The sequence below is a fragment of the Taeniopygia guttata genome, chromosome Z (assembly GCF_048771995.1).
Source record: "Taeniopygia guttata chromosome Z, bTaeGut7.mat, whole genome shotgun sequence".
Taxonomy (NCBI): Eukaryota; Metazoa; Chordata; class Aves; order Passeriformes; family Estrildidae; genus Taeniopygia; species Taeniopygia guttata.
The window spans coordinates 26,378,350-26,399,622 of record NC_133063.1 but is presented as its reverse complement, the minus strand read 5'-3'; the positions used below and the strand labels follow the sequence as shown (position 1 = coordinate 26,399,622).

The 21,273-nt window shown below is 37.2% G+C and overlaps 1 protein-coding gene across 3 annotated transcripts in view; it reads right to left on the bottom strand.

Moving 5' to 3' along the window:
- Positions 1-4,179: 4,179 nt before the first annotated feature.
- Positions 4,180-21,273, bottom strand: part of WDR36 (WD repeat domain 36) — a 31,245-nt gene continuing 14,151 nt past the window's right edge. The window contains exons 14-23 of one of the 3 annotated variants that reach the window (XM_030257711.4): positions 20,053-20,218; positions 19,666-19,774; positions 18,817-18,896; positions 15,073-15,180; positions 13,627-13,724; positions 12,364-12,506; positions 11,905-12,021; positions 11,594-11,675; positions 9,628-9,815; positions 4,180-8,264 (exon numbers count right to left, since the gene is read on the bottom strand). In XM_030257711.4, the coding sequence (XP_030113571.3) occupies positions 8,115-8,264; positions 9,628-9,815; positions 11,594-11,675; positions 11,905-12,021; positions 12,364-12,506; positions 13,627-13,724; positions 15,073-15,180; positions 18,817-18,896; positions 19,666-19,774; positions 20,053-20,218 (1,241 nt within the window). In that variant the 3' untranslated portion in view covers positions 4,180-8,114. The remainder of the gene's footprint in view (positions 8,265-9,627; positions 9,816-11,593; positions 11,676-11,904; positions 12,022-12,363; positions 12,507-13,626; positions 13,725-15,072; positions 15,181-18,816; positions 18,897-19,665; positions 19,775-20,052; positions 20,219-21,273) is intronic. The other 2 variants (XM_072921864.1, XM_072921863.1) reach the window with 2 other exon arrangements.

Here is a 21,273-nt window from a genome sequence, read left to right as displayed (position 1 = left end):
AGCTCTGTCTGTCTTTCTTAGTCCAGAGACTTAAGGAGAGTTGGGGTCATAAGGGCGAGTTATATTGAGATTAATGGTAACATCTGTAATGATCTGTGGCTCCAGGATTTCCTTCTCCACCATATCAAATGATAAATAAGCTGAGGAATGAGTATCTAAGCTGTGCTATGGTTCTGCTTGAAAAACATATACCATAGTTTCAAAGCCCTTCCTTAGAGCATGAAAGGAAAAGATATTCAATGAAGAACAGCACCTCCTCAGTTATGTTAAAACAGTCCATTTACATATGTATGATATAATCAAGAGTTATTCTTTAAATACCAGGTACTAGGCTCATGTTTAAAAAACACCCTCATGTGCACGAAAAAGAGAATCTAACATGGTAAGCCTTCATTAGCACATAATGTTTTCAGTGTCATTATCACTTAGGATTAAAATTTACATCATTATTTCTCTCCTAATATTTCACTGATTTTTTTTTCCTTAATATTGTCAATTTCAGTACTTTCCTTCTTTACAAAGTAGTTATTAAATAGTTATAAATTAGGTTTAAAAATTGCCCAAGTTCACAGAAAGTTATTTTCACTAAAAAATAATTTGTACCTTAACCTTCTGTTTAGAAAGACAAATCTGTTCAGGTCTTGACAACCCCTAGAAACACTCAGTATATCTCCCTAATTGGATTCTTTTGGGAAAATATCTGTACATTTTTCATGTAGTTTTATCAAGTTATTACTTTGGCAATATCTTTGTATTTTCCATTACATGTCTTTCTCTTGCCGTTTAAGATCTCAACACTGTCAATCACAGTAGGCAGACTGGAATCCCAAATTATATAGAAAACCAAATCAGTTTTCAGAAAGGCAGAATTCCAGGTCTGGGCCTCCTGCTTATGAGGAAATCATTCTGTTTGGTCCTGCAAAGGCCAGGATTGCAACTTGCATGTGATATCCTCAATGTTTAATATTGAGGATATTATTATACCCAGCTGGGGCACTTTTGGACCCTGCGACCCTGTCTAAGCAGAAGGGCCTTAGGAGGCATAAAGGTAAGGTCTTACAGTCCATGTACCGTAGAGAGCTTCTACAGAACAGCCTCAGGGTTCCCACAGCTAAGCAGGGAAGAGGAGAAATGTGACTCTACTCATTACAGGCTTTCAGCAATCAGACCCTTGCTTCACTGCAGGAACACTGGTATTACTTCACTACCTGCAAGTTCTCTTGTGTAAAATGATGCTCTGTGGTTTTCTCCTCCAATCAGTTTTTTTTGCTGTTGTTGTAACTCCTGTGATATTCAGGTTATTTTTCATTAATTTTTGAGAGGTGTGCTGCAATGGGGACAGAATCTCTAGAGAGGACATTCTCTCCTGGGTCAATACTACTGTACAGGGGCCCTTTCTCTCAGGACAGACAACCTTTTCTACTTCTGATTGCACAGGTTCTTTAAATCACTTCATGCATTTTCCTGACTGAGAAATGAGATTTAATTGCAGTAAGCACGCAGTTCCTGAGGATACATCACAGTCTGGTTCTTGTACAATTTGCTGTCTCCAAGCCTAAGCAGCAGAGTCTTGTTCTGGAAATACATTTCTAAGTATCACCTTCACACTAAGAAAACTGCACTTTGTGTCACTTTCTCAGCTGGCTATGTGGTTTTGCAGTCTCTTTTTAACAGTGTTTCTTGGACCTCTCACCATTCCCAGAGTTAAGTGTCTTATACTCCAGGAAGAGTCTTTGCTCAAACACAAATTGTGTTACCAAATGGTTATGAAATAGTCAGGATGAAGAAGCTATTGTAAAAAGAAGAAAGATCTATAGCTGCAGCAGGAGACATGATACAGTGGTGATACACAAAACTGAAACCTCCATGGATAAAAGGTAAGAATTTATAAAACAGCCAAGTGTGTTGTGGCACACACCAGCTTTAGAATAATGTTTTATCAGCCATTCACTTGAAATACTTTCAACTCGCTTGGCAGTCTAAATCTTCTATGCCTCAGTGCAAAATCTTTTGAATACCATTAGCATTATTCAACATTCTGCATCTAATTTATTGATCTTCTTTGCTATGGGATATTAAACAAAATAATCATGCATTAGGCATAATTAGAACGTGACTAAATTAATTTCTGTAATGTTGATTATAACAGATAACTGCAAAAGTAATTCACACCTCAGTGCAGTAGAACCAATATGATGCTTAAGTCAGCTCACAGTATAAAAGGTACACGGTACATAGACTATTATGAACAAGCACCATAATTTGCAAAATATTAATTGAAAGCATGCCTCTGACTTTCAGAGTAGCAATTTACAGTGTTTCTTAATAGACTATGATAATGTAATCACAGACTGCTGTAATTGCACTAAATTTGATCACTAAATTCATGGCTCTTCCTTTGTGCACCCAACCAGCCATTTCATGCTAGAAGGTGAACATCTTGGGCAAACCTGAATTGCCCTCGTGACTCTCTTAATCTTTCACTTTGTGGACTAAAGACGGATCCCAAATGCACATAAAGCACTGCTCCATGATTCTTTTGGAGAATGAGGGAAGTTTGATGAACCAACAGTTCCTCCCATCCTCCACTTCACCTCTGTTAAAAATGGCCTGTGCCAGACCGTGGTAGGCAATGCTGTCACACTAGACAGCAGGTGTGCACAAGTCCCATGCAGTCCCTTGGTTATCAGGTGACTTCAGAATTCTGCATTCTAAAGTTTCAAACCCATTTCTCCCCCATTGCTGGCAACTCCCTCAGAGAGGAGGCTGGTACACACTGAAAACGGAAGCATGCTTTGCCTGTGGAGACTGAAGAAGAAAAAGTATCAAGTATTTCTGCTCTTTCCATATGCATCAGTGGGTTGTCATCCTCACCCACCAACACCATGGGAGCTGCAGGGATTTCTGTACAGATGGTGCTGTTTACTCTAGCACCATGAATAAACCATCTCAATTAAGCACTGATGTAAGCACTGCTGAAATAGCTTACATTTGTCTTAATTCTGTTAAAATGCAATTCTTCAAAGAGAACTGGGCAGTCATCCCTCATCATTTCATCAACCCAAAGCAATGGGCAAACACAAAGGTTAATCATAAATGTGAAGAACAACCAGCTGCACAACCCTGTGTGATCAGACCTGATGTTCAACAAAATATGCAATCTGACACACTCTGAAGACACATTTACCTGGGCTTTAACCTTTGCTCCATAGGACAGGAAGGGACATGTTGCATTACAACAGGCTGGTGACTTTTCAGTTCCAGCCATGCTAAACAGATGGAACATTTCCAGAGCAGCAGGAACATCACTGGTTGTAAGAAAAGAATGCCAGGGCTACGTTTTTCAGTGAGCTATACTTACAAAATCTTTTTGAGGCATGTGAATCTGAACAACCCTCAAAAAGTGTTTGGAGTGCTAATGGATGAGATGAGCTGCTAAATTAATGTCTTATTCTGAGACCAATATTGGGCAACTTAAGAGACAGTAAGTGATACATCTTCAGCTGTGTAGCTGCAAGGCAACTATCAGCTTGGCTCCAGGATAACAAAAAAGGGCGAAGGAGTCCTCTGGACTTAAGTAGGTGAGTTTCTTTTCCCACAGTCTCTACAAAAATAGCAACTGAGTGAGCATTCTGCAAATATTTTATTCTACGTTATTCTAACTTATTCTATGGATATTTTCAGGTAACTGCAAAACACCAAAGTGATCTGATCCTTCATGGTGAGGACCTTTAAAACACTCATAATCTAACAGTCATAGAGCCAGCACATCTTTTAACACACTGGATGGTCAGGGAAGTAGTATGTAATTCCACACAGTCACATAAGCTGTTTCACAAACCAGCAGTGCACACATCAGTGGAGGAAAGTAATTTTTCAGAGACTGTTACTAACAGCAAAGCTCTGTGATGTGCAACAGAGAGCACATTTAATCCTTATGGGGAACAGAATCATACAGCAGAAGATATAACCACCAGGGTAGAAAAATCTTCGTTATTTTATCTTTCACTTTGCTTTTCTCAATTCACCACTGCTTCACAAAAAGAAAACACAGGGGCTGAGGACATCTAATGACAGCATTTTGCTCTCTTGCCCTCTAACACATATTGCAAACACATCAAAAACTAAAGGATGCCAGTCCTTGCACTGGCATCAAATAAGACAATTTTTAGAGATTCCTCATCTCTAAAAAGGTAAACTACTTTTATTAAAAGATTTCATAAAACAAATAGTTCTTAAGATACAAATCAGGACTTGCTGAGAAGATAAACGTAGGATACTCAGGAAACATCAGCTGACACCAACAGACCACACAATAACTACTTTGAAATGTACAAATGTACATTTGAAATGTACAAAATGTTGGAGTGCTTGAAGTCAGAGGTATAGGTTCGCTACTGAACAATGTAGCCAATGTAAATATTGGTATCTTCCTACTCTCTCTTCATGTTTGCAAGCCTAATACCTCTAGAAGATTGAAGGCTTCTTCTTCAGTTCAGAGAAGAGCAAAGTTCACTGTGCAGCATCTGAACCCACTCAGTAGCAAATTCAGGTAGCAAGGTCCAACTACCAGGCTCAAAACAACCAGGAGAACCAAATATGCCTGGAAAAAATAAGTCAGAAAAAAATAGTGGAAGTACAGAGAACCTAACTTGAGAGTACAGCTATGTGCAGGAGCTGCTAAGAGCAGCAGCTGCACCCAGGAACCAAAGGAGCTGAGAAAATCATGGTGAAAAAGAAACACAGGAACAGAAGGTGGGCACAGGCTTGAGAGGAAGCTGGAAGGAGTGCTGTGACACACAAATAACAGAGAATTCTAACAGCAAGCTGCTACAAGAGCTAGCTTAAGATGAGTTTGGCATTGTGTAAGAATGGTAAAATCCCCAGTAGCTTCCCTGCTTGGAAGAAAACTTAAGAGTTAACATGAATATCCCTTCATCCATCTAGCATTTCTTGCACATCCTATTCTATATGCCATTACAAAAGCACCATGCTAATGCAAGTTCTTATGGGCAACAAAGGCAAAATTATCAAATTCAGTTTTCACATGTGTTACCACTTGCAATCAACAATTTTTGACTATCACAAAATACTGTCCTTTGATGTCTCAGGTGAAGGAATAGTACAGAATGTAGCAGGTGAAATATCTACTTTGATCTACTAACAGGAGGAAATTACTTTTTATTCCTGAAGAAGTTTTTATTAACAGCACATTGCTCATCATTTTGATATGGGGTAAAAAGGACAAAATAAAAGACCAAGAACATGAAGCAATCAGAACTATTGGTGGAAAACTCTACAGCTCTAATATTAGCAAAACACTCCTGAAATAGCAGTGATGAGTAGAAATGTTGAGAAAAAGACAAGAAAGAAGATGAGATATCACTTACATCTAAATACTAAATTCTGAAGGAAGTTATTGAACTGCTCCATGTGAACTTCAAACACGTATGTACATGATATAAGAAACTGCATTAAACACATTTAATGAGGTCATACAGGACTGCAAACATCACATCAACTGTGTTATACATACACTGGTCACAAAAATTACCCTGATGTTTGTTTTAAGAAGAATACAGTGTTTGGCAAAGTTTTTTCTTATGACTACATCAAGCAGACCATGAAAATGGAAGGGGGAAAAAAACCCCTACTCTATGATCCTTACAGGTTTTGTAGACAAATCTTGTACAAATAGATTTAAACACCTGTGCCCAGAAAGGGTTTCTGGATGTCAGTGAAAAAGCAGATAGGTGCACCCAGCAAAATAAAGTATGTCCTTCATGAGTAGAAACACTTTTGCCACTGCTGTGAGGCAAAGTCTGTGAAGCACGAAGATCAGAGCACAACTGATAGTTCTCACATTCAAGGAGAGGCATACAACATCAGAAGATAGCAAGTCTGGAGTATATAAACAGAAATACATTATTCCTGTTAATTAAATTGTAGGCCCCATTACTACAGGATGTTGTGAAGGATAAATGGGTTCTAAAAGAGATTAGATGAACTCACAGAGAACAAAAGGTCTGTCACAGAATATTAAACATAACTGTCAGGCTACAGCTGGGTCACAGAATATCTAATATCTGTCTGCTGAAAGGTGCTGTGATATGCTTGAGAAACAATCACTTTATACACAACCAGGCTGCTATACTACAAATCCTTCCTCCAGCTGAAGACAGAATAGTGGGCTTGACAGACCCTTCCTCTGTTCGAACATGAAAACTTCTTTATCCACTCTTCCTTCTTCCAGAGGCAGGTCTGCAAATATTGCCTTATTAACCTTTGAAAACTTTGTCTTTATTCAGAAAATTATTATCTAAAATCTAAAGGAGTTATGGTAACACCTGCAAGCTGAGAGGTCCATTATATGTTACACTGACATTTAAGGTGTTTTGGACAACTTTAGATCAATTCAATAAATTTGGAACAATTTATGGGTTGCCAAGAACTGTATCACCAGAAACTAATAATTCTGTGGTACAAAGGATTTTCTTGAATCTCAGTAGCAAACTTTGTAAGAAACCTCATGTGTACATGATGGCTTTAGACTCAAGGACGTTAGGTTCAAATTGGACATGAACAGGAAATTCTTCCCTGTAACAACAGCCAAGAGAAGCTGTGGATGCCCCATCCCTGGAAGTGTCCAGTCAGGCTGAAAGGGGCCCTGAGCAACCTGGTCTAGTGAAAGGTGTTCCTGCCCACGGCAGGGGTTGGAAGTGGATGATTTTTAGGTCCCTTTCAACCCAAGCCCTTCTACTGTTGTACGATTCTATGTTTGCAGATAATTTGTTCCAGTACACTTGACTAAAAACAGTTCTACAATGTGATGGCATTAAAAAAAAAGCAGCTATACACTACAACTGACCCACACTATTGCTTCAGCCTTCTATCAAATGCAACGAATCACTTTTCAAGTTTACTCATTAAAATTGCATATATTTGTATTAGTTACTCTGCTGGTCTGTGCACATAGCTTGAGCATGTGAATACAGCAAAGGCCTTGTTCAAGAGATTGTTGTGCAGGGAGGAAGAAATCTCAAACACCAAAGTTCAAGATAATTTCACTCATACGGTCCCAAACAATGCCCAAACATCATGCTTTGAAACCTAAATACCAATTTGTAAAAATCCCCATCTGATTAAATTAAAAATTCCTCAAAACAAAGCTTTTTTCCATTAATCTTTTCTCCTTTACCTTTAAAGAAAGAAACAATTTTCATATGAAACCGGGCCTCCCAAAAATCTGTTCTTGTTTGTTTAGTTTGGTGCTTGGGTTTTTAGGGTTTTTTTGAAATTCAGTCACTGTTAGTACAGCTGGAAATCTTTACCTTCAGAAATAGATGTCTGCAAAAGTGAGAAGACAACTGATTTTTACAGCCATCACAGGAAAAGTGCTCTAATTGCAGAGGAAGACAATTTTTAGGTTAATTTGCTTTAAACTATTGTTTGCAATGTGTTAATAATTCAGACTTTTTGTTTTATTTTTGCATCAACAATGACTTTATTAAGAACAATATTGGTTTTGGCTTCCTGCATGGAAGTTCACATTTCTTTTTTTCCTCATGAGTCATTTCTTCATTGTGAACTACATTTTATGTAACCACAGAATCAGAGAATCACCGAATGGCTTGGGTTGGAAGGAACTTTAAAGATAATCTACTTTCAACCCCTTCCATGGGTAGGGGGACCTTCCACAAGGCCAGGTTGCTGAGGGCCTTGAATCCAAATGTCCACTGACAGCACAGACCAACACAACAGACAACAAATACTTTAGCTGCATGTAGTAATTTTTTCTCCAACTGAAGTGAACAAAAAATAGGCAGTAATGCATGTTCTAAAATACTCTGCCATATGTAGATGAATAAAATACAGCACCAGAAGAAGTACTGGAAGCATTCAAAAAAATGAGCAGTCTGGCACTTAGTGATATGGCTTAGTGGACAGGGTGGTATCCAGCAGAATGCTGGACTTGATGGCCTTGGAGGTCTTTTCCAACCTTAATGATTCCATGATTCCAAGACCCAGTATGATTTTTGGAATCCAGTATTTTTGGTAATAAACTGTACTATTCCTCTGAGGGAAATCTTATGCAGACAAAACCCTGAAGTATTTTACAGCAAAGCACTTTTCATGTACGTTAAAACACACAGACTCTGATTGAAGAGAGCCTGCAAGTGAATCCAAGTTTCCTCAAGGTGCATTGACAATTTGGATAATTCTTCCAACAGTTTCGGCTCTGATGAGAGAATCTTAAGATGTAACTGAAAACAAAAACAAGCAGTTAGTGAAACAAATACAGATTAAAAAATTAAAAGACTGTTTCCCCCATTCCATTCCAATGCTTTGCTTTCAGGAAATGTCTCAAATAGGGAAAGGACTCTTTTCCTTCAATTAATTTCCTTTATTTACTGCCTCCCTTTTGCTAGTCTTTACAAGCCATTTTTCATGTATTAGATGGGATAAGGCAGAAAAGTGCCTTAAATATGCTATGTTTTTACTAGATCATCTCCTGGCAAGGCTGTTGAATCTATTCTCATCACACATTCCCCTAGAGAGCAACTTTCTGACCTGCATTACAAATCGCTTTTTAGGCTAGAAAGGTTAGACAGATGTGCTAAGGTCAATCAGGATTATTATTTTAATTATCCATGTTGCACACATCCAAAAGAATGATGCCAGCACACACTAAAGTGATAGAGATGGACGAGGTCTCCTTAGGTGACAAACAGCAACCTTGTTAAAAGAGAAAGAAGAGAAACCTTCTGAACTTGCAGCAATTATTGCCACTTAATGGACGGAATATTTATTTTCCATGCTACAGTTTTATTCTAGAAGCCTTGATATTGAGCTTTAGTCTGAAAGATAGTAAGTTCAGTCTGGATACTAGACAAAATTCTTTACTGTGAATGTGAGGCACTGGAACAGGTTACCCAGAGAAGCTGTGGATGCCCCAGTATTACATGTGTCTGAATGTTTATAACAATGTTTTCCAAGTAAACTGTTATTAATTGCTTTCACATTAATTTATAAATCAGAGTAACTTAAGCAATTGTACATCCAAAGGGCTTAAATCTTCTGCAAAGCCACTTTGTCTCTAAGAGTAACTCTTACCCTGCTTTAGTAGACTAATTTTAAGTTACACACACCCTGGAAATTTCATTAGCTCTGTAATACTCAACAGGTAACACAAGAAAAGCAGCCCAATGACATGGATGGTACGTCAGGCTTGCCAAGTCTCTTGATAAATCCTACAAAATGTCTAATCTATTTCCCAACCATTGTGTACTAAATTCTTTGCTTAAGAAATAGCATACCTTAGTTTAACAATTAACAACCACTTAGGAGTTAGGAATGTTAAAAAAAATAATAAAACCAATTCTAAGTATGGAATACGAGTACAAAACCTGTCTGGCAGGTGCCTCTTCACAACATCTTTTGTTTTGCAAGTTTCTCTTGACTGTCACCAAATGAGTTGCCAAATGATCCAATACATTCAGTTAGACATTCTAAACCCATTCTCAACCAAAATCACTTCAGATAATTCAAGTAGACAATTTATACCTTTTTATTGTATAACCACTATTTTAAATAGGACTAACATAAATTTTATAAGAAAATTTTTACCTTTAAAAATAGTGCCAGGTACGCCTGAGCGAGTTCAAAGTTGTATTTTTTGTTCAGCATCATCCCAATCATTCTCAGAAAGCTCAGCATCACCTCCACTGAGCCCCCACCTTCAGGGGCCAAACTCCGTAGTTCTACCTCAATATTAGATGGTCCCAAGCTTTTCAGTAAGTCAAGTGGAGCTTTATCTGTGTTATAACATTGGGGGACACATTATCAGTAACATCTGCAAAACAGACTATAACAGATCCTCCACAAGACAGGCTTATTCTAAAATTCTTAAGCAGTGATTATGAATTTCAAGTTTTTACTGTTTCCTTACTTTTTTGTTTTCAACAAAAAAGTTTAACCACACAACACTGTCATCTCACATCTCTTGGCAAAAAGGATGTACATACTTGAGATTTTGAGCTGTTAACTGTGAATATACTCTGAAAGACAGAGAGCACTACTTTTACTAGGCATCTTTACTCTAGCTGATATTAAGCAAAACTAGAGATTTTCTGGTGCATCTAGCAAAATTATTAATTTTGTTAAGTGAATGCCTGGAGAGTGCTAGGGGAAAATCTTTTTCATAGTAGAAATTAATGCAATTTACAAACTTTCTTCTTCTTCATAATTGTTCCTCCTCAGGACTTCTACCATCCCACCTGATCACCTATGAGGATTCCACCTATTTGCTTTAAAAAGGAAGCAGCAAAAATACGTTTGGTTGCAAAACGCAACTGATAGTTATAATATTTTTTAAATGTATGTGATTAATATTTCTTTTGATAAGAATTTGCTAAGAAGACCAACTTCATGGTAACTAATGGTATTAGGCATTGGTTGATATTCCTCAAGTGGTACAAATCAATATTTGATTCTTAAAAAATCAATAGCTAGTTTTGACTATAACTTATTTTAACAGTAATAAGCAGATGCATTGAATGTATTTTTTTATGACATTAAAGAAACAAAGCATGGAACACGTTGTGCGGGTGATACACAACGTGCCTTACACCAGAGGTGGCCTGAGGCAGGCCCACATGCCCAAGTACATCAGAGTGCACTTGCTCCCTGCTGGAGCCAGCTCCACCAGGTTTTCTAACATTCACCTCTTCTGACTGGCTCTGAGGCACTTCAATAGAACACTGTCAATCGAAATACTAAAAGTAAGGCATAAGAAAACACCTTGTTTGTGACAGATAATAAAGTTCTGCACACAAAACGTTTTAAGTGCCCTTGGGTAGGCTGCTCATCTCAAGAGAGTGTAAGCAGGAGTAGAAGAATTCCCAGCAGAACTGCTTTGTGGACAAGATACCATCCATATACATTTGCAAGTCAGCTGTATTAGCAATAATTTCAAAAAATCTGATCTCCAGTGATTCTGTAGCATCACAAGACAAACAGCTGGTGAAAAACAGCAGGTGCATTCCACAGGTTGTTTAAGTGATTGAATTTAAAAATAAACTGAATGTTCAAAGAAATCACCTTATTTTTGTATCATTTATTTCTTCCTAAGCTTTAAATTATAGGGCAATGAAGTAACACTCTAAGTTCACTGACTGCCTGGTGAAGTAGCCCTTGAAAGGAGAACTTGCTAGGCACATTATGCTTTTCATGTTTCAGTGAATCACCAGACTATTCCTTACCAAATCAATCTCTTCCTTCTTTTCTTTCTTTCCCTAGAAATAACACATAGCACCTTTTCAGAGTGATATCATCACCTTTTCAAAAAAGCTTAATGATCTTAGGAACCCAACCTTCTTTCTCCATAAGGGTTTTAGCCAGAATTGGGTTCCATGCTGCAGGACCAATGGAACTTTGATCTGGCTATTTGTGTATTAAGTAATTTTCTTTGCCTTTTATACTGTAATGTGGGTATTTTTTTTTCACATCTGTTACAATTCTGACATTAGAAACCACATATGTATCAAAATAAAAGCAGCATCAATGTTTTTAGTGAAATATTTCATTAACTTACATTCGTTGGTGCTCAGGGCTTCTTCAAGATGAATGTAGAAATCAGATTTCTGTGCCAGTATCCCAAGGTTTACCACCTTTGACTAGACCACAAAAGCATAGCAGTGTGTCCATGAATATGCAACCACATTTTTACAATGCATTTACATTATTTTTCTACTGAGAGAATAAGACTTTAAGAAATAAAGCAATAATACAGTGAGTTAAAACTGGTTCTTTAAAGTCTAGTGATTTAACCCAACATTAAAAAGCACTTGAGCTTTCTTTTAAAATACACTATATAAACACAATTACATTGATTCTTGTTTTTACCTGGGTATCAGTTTCTTCCTCTGGTGGAATGTATCGGGGTATAAGACCAGGAAGTGTTGGGATGAAGAAAGGTGCTGACTTTGGAACTTTTGGTGGCTCTCTTGGTTTATTTTTTTTCTGTTAATTAGATAATTAAAATTATTATCATCATAGTAAGAGCATGGGGGAATATTTCGTTTGTCAAGAGTTTAGCTTTTAAAATACCGTGAAAACTCTAAAGACTAACTGAAAAGTAAATATACAAGTAAAATCTTTTACCACTAATTATGAAGTTATATTCAGCAGAAAAACAGCCCCTCTCCCAAATCCCAGGGACTGAGAAAAGCCCCACATAGACTTCTAATGCAAAATCTTGAAAAATATCTGAAAAGCAGGATCAAATTTCATTAATACGTAATGCATTTCATAGAAATAGGGCAAATATATGGATGTATGCTATTTTTTGCACAGTTTCAGTACCTTGATAATATCAAGGTTGAGGAGATTTTTCCACCTTGATTCCGGTAATAAGGAAAGGGTCACCAGCTGCTCGCCCAGTTGCTCAGGTGAGATATATTCTATCATTTCATCACATGGCTCTTCATCTCCTGACACATCCACATCTTGTAGAAACAGATATCTTTTATGACCATTCATACTCCACATTAATTTTTAAAAAACCAAGTCCAACACTTTTATATTTTTGCAATTTTTGAGTAACAAATGCATAATAGTTATACACCTAGTTGTTAACATAACATTGAGCTAAAAAGCTACAGAAACAATCTGTATTAGCCTTATGAAACATTAAATAATTTTAAAATATTATAGCTAAGATGTCAAATTTAATAAACAAATTTTAATAACTGATAAGATTTGTCCACTTTGATTGAAGTTATATAAAAGCAGTTTATAAATTTATTAAAGAAAATAAAATTTTTTACAGTTGCTCTTTCTAAATAAATTATACACAGTAATTGTAATTCAACATTATAAAGCTGTCAAATCCTTGCATTTAGATGCTTGCACCTTGCATATTCACTACCTCATTACAACCTCTTCACAGGTATGACTGAAGTGGCACAGAAAAATGAAAAAAATCTCAACAATAAAGCACAACATCCCATAAGAAAAGTTATAATGTCATTAGGTTTCCTCATTATTTCCTGTGTGGTCTTGACCAAACATGTCTACTTTCCTTTCTTTTTGCAAAACATTACCTGGCTAAAACAATGAATCTAATAGACAAGCCTGAAACAACAAAGGAATGTAACCTATTAAGAGCCCTTAGCATCTAAACTGGAACTTTACATTTCCTGAAGACACAAAGTGGATTAAAGCTTTCAGCTGGAACCAGGACAAAAAACATTCAAAGTTCCGGGATGAATTCCTATCTCCCTTATTTAAGTATGTATAGCAAGCATGTGCTTGCTAAAGCAGCCACCCCCATGAGGTATGTTCTAGTGGCCAACAGCTAGGCGTGCTTCTCCTCCAAATGGAGATGCAAATGTAGGCACTCCAAACTTGGGCAGACGTGATCCCCATCTAGAGGACTTCTGATGCAAAATCACTTCTATTAATTTAGCAAAAAATTCCACTTAGGCCTTTTTTTCACTGGGCACAGGCACATACCAGGTCATCTGAACCCTCTTGCCAGCAAGAAAATCAAAATGAACCTGTGGCATAGAGGCAGGGGAACAAACTGCAAGGGAAAAATAAAATACACTTTCATCTGAGGATTACCTTGCATGGGGCAGGTGCTGGGGAGTGTCACCAAAGATGGTTCATAATCTGCAGGAAGGGGCCTTAATGACACAAGTGAATACAAAGAACGGTTTGACCTGAAAAAAATAAGACAGGCATTTTAAAAGCCTTCTCCAGATGAATGGGAACAAGTACTTCAGACATAATTTACACCACAGTCTAATACTGCCGCAGTATGGCAATTCACCAGACTCTATCCAGGATTAGCTCTCCTCATCTACCAGATAAAGCAGGAAATGAAGTGCGGCAATAGACTCACCTGAACATCTGAAATACAAATGTTATGTTCAAGCATTATTGCCAAGAACGTAACAATAATAGGCTGCAGGACCTCAATGTTCTTCTTGAAGTGAGGGGCCCAGAACTAAGCACAGAATTTGAAGTGTGACTTCATCAGTGCCCAGGAGAGGGGCATTAATTGTCCTGGTCCTGATGGCCAAAAAGAATATTTACCTGTGTTACACAACCCTCAATATCAAGCATTTCTTTCCAATGTGTAATCTAAATCTATCTTCTTAAGTTTGAAGCCGTTCCCCCTTTTCCTTCACTCCAGACCTTTGCCCAAAGCCCCTCCCCAGCTCTCCTGGAGCCCCCTTAGGCATTGGAAGGGGCTCCAAGGTCTCCCCAGAGCTTTCTCCAGGCTGAACACATTATGCACAACATATTATGCAATTATAAATGATTCATCCTGCTTTCACAGGATTTTAGGGTAATACTCTTAGCAAATTTTCTTCAGGTTTGAAACATGCACAAAAATAATTCTGGCAAGTTGCTTCTTTTGTCAATATAAACCAGGGCTCGGTAAAAACATCTGCTGTTATTCACAAGGAAGCACTTTTACTTAACCACAGGAAGGCCTAACAACTGAACACTCCTCAGACAAAACTACAGTCAACATATATAACCTGGAATAATGGGAAAAAGACCCAAGCCATTTTAACAGTGTGTTACTTCAGTACTGGATCTGAACAGTCATTTGCCTTAAAGCTGTGTCAGGAGGAAACTGAACGAAATCACATTTTACTTCTGTGCTCATTTATCACTAATAAAGGGAAATAAACACAACTTTTGTATGCTGCTCAGAAAAGGCACTTCAGAAAGAAGCACTATTTGAACAAAGACATTTCAAAGCAGAGGGGGAAATGGAATCTAGGAAAAACTTTATGAATGGCATAACAGGAACTCTTAAGAGTAAGAAACATTTAGAAAAAGGAGATAATTTAAAATATCTGAATAAGTAATTTAACTGTGGAAATTTCATGACTTAGGAATCAGAGCAATACAGAACACCTGTCCTAATTAGAACCAGAGAACACAAAACACTGGAGATGATATTTAACAGGGTAATTCTCAATTTGCAATAAAGGTGATTAAAAGATCTCTGTCCCATCCTAAATTCTGAGTAGAAACAGATTACATACTCACCACAAATAAATTCCAAGATCATCCACATGTGCTGAAGCCAGAAAATCTCCTGTAGGGGACATAGTAAGGCTCACAGCTGCAGAGTCGACCAAAAAACAATCTATGAGACTATGGAGAAGAAAAAAAAAAACAAAAACAAAGAAATTACCAACAAGAAAAGCTTGTTTATCTGCACACATCTGAATTACAGCTGAATGCAAACAGGCCACTAGAAGTATGGACACAAACCAGGATACTAGAAACATCCAAATATATTATATAAACAAAGCAAGTGAACAGCAGTGCGCAACAAACCCCTTGTCTCTACAAAATGCTCTAAAATCAGATAAAGCTGGCACCTCCTTAGACATCTGCACCCTGGAGAATATGCGATGAAGCACTCAACTCCTTATGCCTAACACAAGCCTTTTACTGGCCATAAATTCTGTATTTCCATTTAGCCCTACTTGCTCAAACTGACAATGACTGCTCTCAGCATACTTCATCTGCACCTGGTTAGTACATAGTGTTTCTAAAGTAAAATATGAACTGTACAATGTGAAGTTTGATTATCTGCAATACATTTAGCATTACCATATCTTCAGCTTCATAAACCATTCCTTTGTAATTTTTTTCATGATTGCAGAAAATTGAAAGAATACCATGTAAAACAAAGTTAAAATACAACCATAATAACATTAGAGTAAGATGTTATTATGCAAGTATTTAAACAATGAAACATTTGAGTTCTGCATGATGCACTTTGTAGCAGACTTCCACTCAAGCTCAGGTTGACAGCATTGCTTGTCTCTTGCTGAAATACAAATTTCAGTTACTTCAAATTTTAAGTTAAAGTTTAATTTGACAACTAGTTCACCAAGAGAAACAAAAAGAACAAATGAAGAGTATGAATACTTTGTTCTTGTTTACAGCTCTACAGCCCTGTTCTGCTCACTAACCACAGAAAAAAATATTGATGCAACACAGAAGTTTAAAACATAAAATCTTGTGGGCGTGTATTTTCTTAGTTGCTGAGCACTACTGTGATGGTTTGAAAGAGCATGTCAAAAATAAAAGCCTTTTTCCCCTGGAGTATTTTACTCCCTGTGCATGTTCTTAGACAGATGCTGCAAATCTCAGGTAAGAGAAAAAGCATTCATCGCTTTCAATATAAAATATATAAATACTAAACCCATAAATCCCAAACTTATATCAGATACATTTTGTACACAGTGCACAATGGAGAGAAAAATTTACCCTAGATACTTTCTCTTAGTTTCAAATACATCTTTTTATGGATTTAGGGACAATCCTTACCTGTAACTGAGAAATTATGTTCAATAAATCAACCACAAAGAGCTCCAAACCAAATTTAATAATAAATTAAGTTTTTCTACTTACTGAACTTAAATCATGATTAAAACTCCAGGCTTGAGGGAAGGAGGGATCAATCTACTACAGAAAATAAGACATACTTGTATTTTTTACTCAAAAAATGAAATGAATCCTGCTTTGGAGCTGAAGGCATCTACCTTTATGCTTCCTGCCTAACTGCAAAACTGTGACAATGGAAAGTATCATGTTGTGCTTACATTTAACAGGTCTCCTATGCTATTTTCTCTCGAGTGCTTCATCCATGAACAGTCAGCTCATACCCCTGATTCCTCAATTTGTCTATGCAAGCTGCACAGCAGAAAGAAATATATGCATAATGCCTGGGCTCCTGCTTGTAACTTTCTTTACACAAAGTCATAATTTTTTCCCAGTTTTAAAAAAGCCCTCTGCACTAGGAAGACCTACAATGCATTGCATATGGACAGTTAAACACCACTCCCAAGTAAAAACAGATGTCCAGTTAATAGATGTTAGGGTTATTAAAGTCATTTATTCAAGTCAGTTGGTAATTTTTGTAATATTGGATTCTAGAAACATGTTCTCCATCTTTTTAAAGGAACAATATCAAAGCTGAGGCTTTGGAACACACAGTTCATGAGATGTTTTCTCTATTTATCAGCCACAGAGGTAAAGCAAGCACCAAGCCTTTTATAAAAGCTGTTCTCCTTTTCAATACACTCATCTGCCTAAGGGAAAACCTTGCCTTTACATACTGTCAGAATAATTTAACATAATTACATTTAAAACCAGGGTTTGTCATTTATCTGCCGAGATTTCAGGTTGACCCGAATTTCAGAGACAGGAGAGAAAATATTCAATTTTTTTTACACATAAAAGAGAACTACTGTCAGACTGCTTTTAAAAAAACATTATAAATAGATTCTTATCATAAAGTATTATGTTATTGAAGAAATTAAAAACAGAAGAAACTGACACTAGTTAATGCTGCAATTTTTTGTAGGCATATTACTTTGCAAGGCAAAGAGTGTTAAAAAAGATGAGGACCAGAGTGCTAATTTCCTTTCCATCTAGACTGGAAAGAAGACACTTCATATCCATCCTGTCCTATTTTACACTAGTGGCTCTCACCACGCAAGAACAGGTCAATTGTTTGCTAAGATGCAATGCACTTCTGGCAGTAAAATGAGAACTTTTAGAGCATACAAAATTATTTACCAAACTGTGTCAACAAAAATAATCAACCAAAATGAAACCTTTCAGTTTCATTTCAATCAGATCCGCCTTAAATTTTTAAAAAAAAAAAAAAAAAAAAAAAAATCTGTCTGATGTGCAGCTGAAAGAATGCACTGGCAGAACGCAAAGTTACTTCTCAGTCATTTTTTTTTTTTCCTGGGCTCCTGAACTTCTTGTGTGTACTTGCCTACTTCTCAGCCAAACTTTATTCTGGGAGAAGACTACTCATCATGGATCACAAGAGAGTATTTTTGGCAGTTGCAAGTACAAACAAATGAAAAATATAACCGATGCAAAGCTGTGCTGTGTTGTTAAAATTAATGTAAGTGAAAACAGGCTTCTCTTTACAAAACCAGCTGGAGTACAGCATCCAACTCTTGGGCCCCCGGCACAAGACACATGAAGTTACAGCAGCTCCAGTAAAATGACTCAAGGCCTGGAACACATTTCCTATGAGGAAAATGAGAGAGCTGTGGTGTTCTCCACCCAGGAGAACAGAAGGCTCTGGGGGAGACAACCTCGTGGCCCTTCAATACTTAAAGACAGCTCACAAGAAAGACTCAGAGACTTTTTAACAGGGCCTGGTGACAGAGCAAGGGTCATGAAACGCCATGGGTTCAGATCAGATATAGGGCAGAATTTTCTTTTGATGAGGGTGGTTGAGGCACTGGAACAGGTTGCATAAACAAGTAGTGCATGGCCCAACCCTGGAGGTGTTCAAGGCCAAGCTGGGGCTCTGAGTAACCTGATCTAGTAAGAAAAGTTCCTTTCCTCATCAAGACAGCTGGACTAGATCTTTGCTTCCAACTCCAACCACTCTTTGATCCTATGAACACTTCAGCATATCGCAGTGCAGTTCACCTTAAGCAATGTCTCGCCCTTTAGATTACAGCGCTGCTTCCAGACAAAGAACAAATTCACACTCATTCACTCACTCATGGAAACTCCAGGCAGCATCAACTGGAGTTCAGGATCTTCAGGACAGTGTTATTCCATAGACTCAGAAAAAGACATGCACTTCTAGCACTGGACACAACTAAAATAGTGGGCAGAGTTTTTATATCATGTGCAAATTTGACTGTCACATCTGGTGACAGATAATCAAGCCAGAAAGCTTTCTGCCATTTATCAGAAAGGGGATTATTTTTTCTGCTGTATGCTTTTAAATTGACTCACCAGCCAGAAGGAAGGTCCCAAGTCTTAATGGAACAGTCCATTGATGAAGTTATCAGCCAACGACCATCAGGACTGAAAGTCTAAAATAAAACAGTCAATTTAATGGCACAACCAGTAAGCCAGTCCCCACAGGAAGCCTTGCCAAGATTAGACAGCTCCCTAAAACCCTGGTGAAATGGTATGGCCATGAACCAAAACTGACAGTAACACTACTGGAAGTGAAGAAAGAACAGAACCAGAAGTTTCTTAAGAATAGGCTCAAACATAAAACACAAGATGTATCTCACTGTTAGTCAAAGCACTTCAGTCCTCACTTTTATGTTCATGTTGGAAACCTACTTCTAAGCCTAAAGTTGAGTAACTCAAGTAAGTACTATTTTAGTAGCATTTATAAATAAATTTGAAACTAAAAACTATTTCAATGAACACTACAATGAACTATTACATAAGATGTAAATAAGGAATTATCGATGTGCTGCATAATCTCAGATGTTTCCAGTTTGCTCATATTTTTTATATACACAGCTGAGATTTTGGCACAATTTTGCTCCTCAATGCAGTTTCATTATTCCAAGTGCTTTGTTTTGTTTGATTCCCAAATCAGCTTGTCGTTATAGTTAAAAGTTATACTTAAATCACAAAGGACATTCAAAAATAGATGGCAATTTGACCACTTTACATTTCCAAACTAATGTGGCTAAAACTGCTGTGGAGCTGAACTACAGCTTTATTGTTCACAGAGTGAACATAATACCCAATGATTTAATACATACAGAGAAATCCACCATCTGTAAAATATGTTAGGTATCTGTGTATGGCACTTGTTACAGGAAATGAGTTAACAATTACCATATCATTAATCTGTCCATGGTGTCCTGAGAATGTCCTGACAATCTTCCTGGTTTCTATATCCAAAACACTAATAGTGAAGTCATCAAAGGCAATTCCAAGAATACCACTGCCAAGAAACATCAACACACATGAGAGGGAATACTCAAGAGACAAAAAAATAATAACATCCTAACACTGCTCCAGGTATCTTTTATCCTAAAAGTAACAAGTCTTATATTATATAAGTCTAATAAAATGTCCTGCCATCCTCTTCTACTAGTCAGTTGTATTTCCAAGCATTAGAAGTCTAAATTCTAATATATTCTAATTAAGAATACTGATTGCCATTCTATATAAGTGTGTTCACCAAAACAATGTACACATGAAATAACTTCAGTTTCTTACCTGTCTCTGTGAAGCAGAATTCCACTTGGAGAAGAAGAAAGTTCAGTGGAATAAACCAGATCTTTCATTTTGAATTTCCAAAATTTAATTAATCCTTCACTACCAGCTGTGATTACCAGCTGGTTCAATCCATCCACTGCTACCCCTCTAATAGCCCCTTCATGTGCTGCAAAACAAGAGAAAATAGAGTACTATTTCAGAATTAGCACAGAAATCAGCTGAATGCCAAACACTATTTTGTTTATCTTTGCCTGACTACAACGAATGATCAGCATATGACAATTTGAAAGCCACTTGACAAGATGCTCCAGCATTTTAAGGTTTTTTTTTTATCTCTACAGAAACCAAATTGATTTCAAGTAAACACCTAGAACACAAGTAAGAAGTGCAATTGAAGCTGAGTGTTAGCTCTTATTTCTGCTTTCAGTTTGGGGAAATTTTTGTGATTGTGAGATTTGAGAGACTTTTTGAATCACTTAAGAAACGCCTCCAAAAGGACCTACCACTCCAGACAAAATGTACAACTTCAGGCACAAAGTCTGGGAGTTTTCCAAAGCTACTTCACACTGCAGTGTAAAGACAAGACATAGCTCCTCTGGTTTTGGATCAATTTTATCTCTTAATCTATACCTAGGGCTACTGGCTGGTAAGCAAAAGTGGAAAATTCTTCCCACTATCAACCAATGATTTTATAAAGAGACCAGTTCATGTTTGCTGAGCTAGATGGCTTTTATAAATCTAGCAAGTCTTAAGGACTCAACAGGACTCTTTCCTTGTTTCTACAACAAAAAAAAATCAGATCATGAGTGCCAAAAAAACATGTATGAAAGCATATGAAATATACATAAAATATATATATGCATGAAATACATATGTACGCAACTCTAAAAGGAAATGTGAGGGTACTGTCATATTACATCCTAAACTTGCAGCTGGGTAATTAAAAATAACATCATATGCAAAGAGCTGGAGTTGCTTAGGGCTTCAATTTTCTTTTAATTTCTAAGCAGGGGGCACGAAACAGATGGGAAAATTTATCTAGGAGACGGAACCCTATAAAACAAAAAGCCAAATACTGGAAATGTGACTATCTCAAAAAGAGTGGAGGCCAGAGCATCTCATTTAAGTGCTAATCATTGTGGTAACTGACAATTTTGTTTTAAATAAAACCAAGGATATGCTAACATCAGAGCTGTAAAAGTTATCAAGGATCCTGTCCCT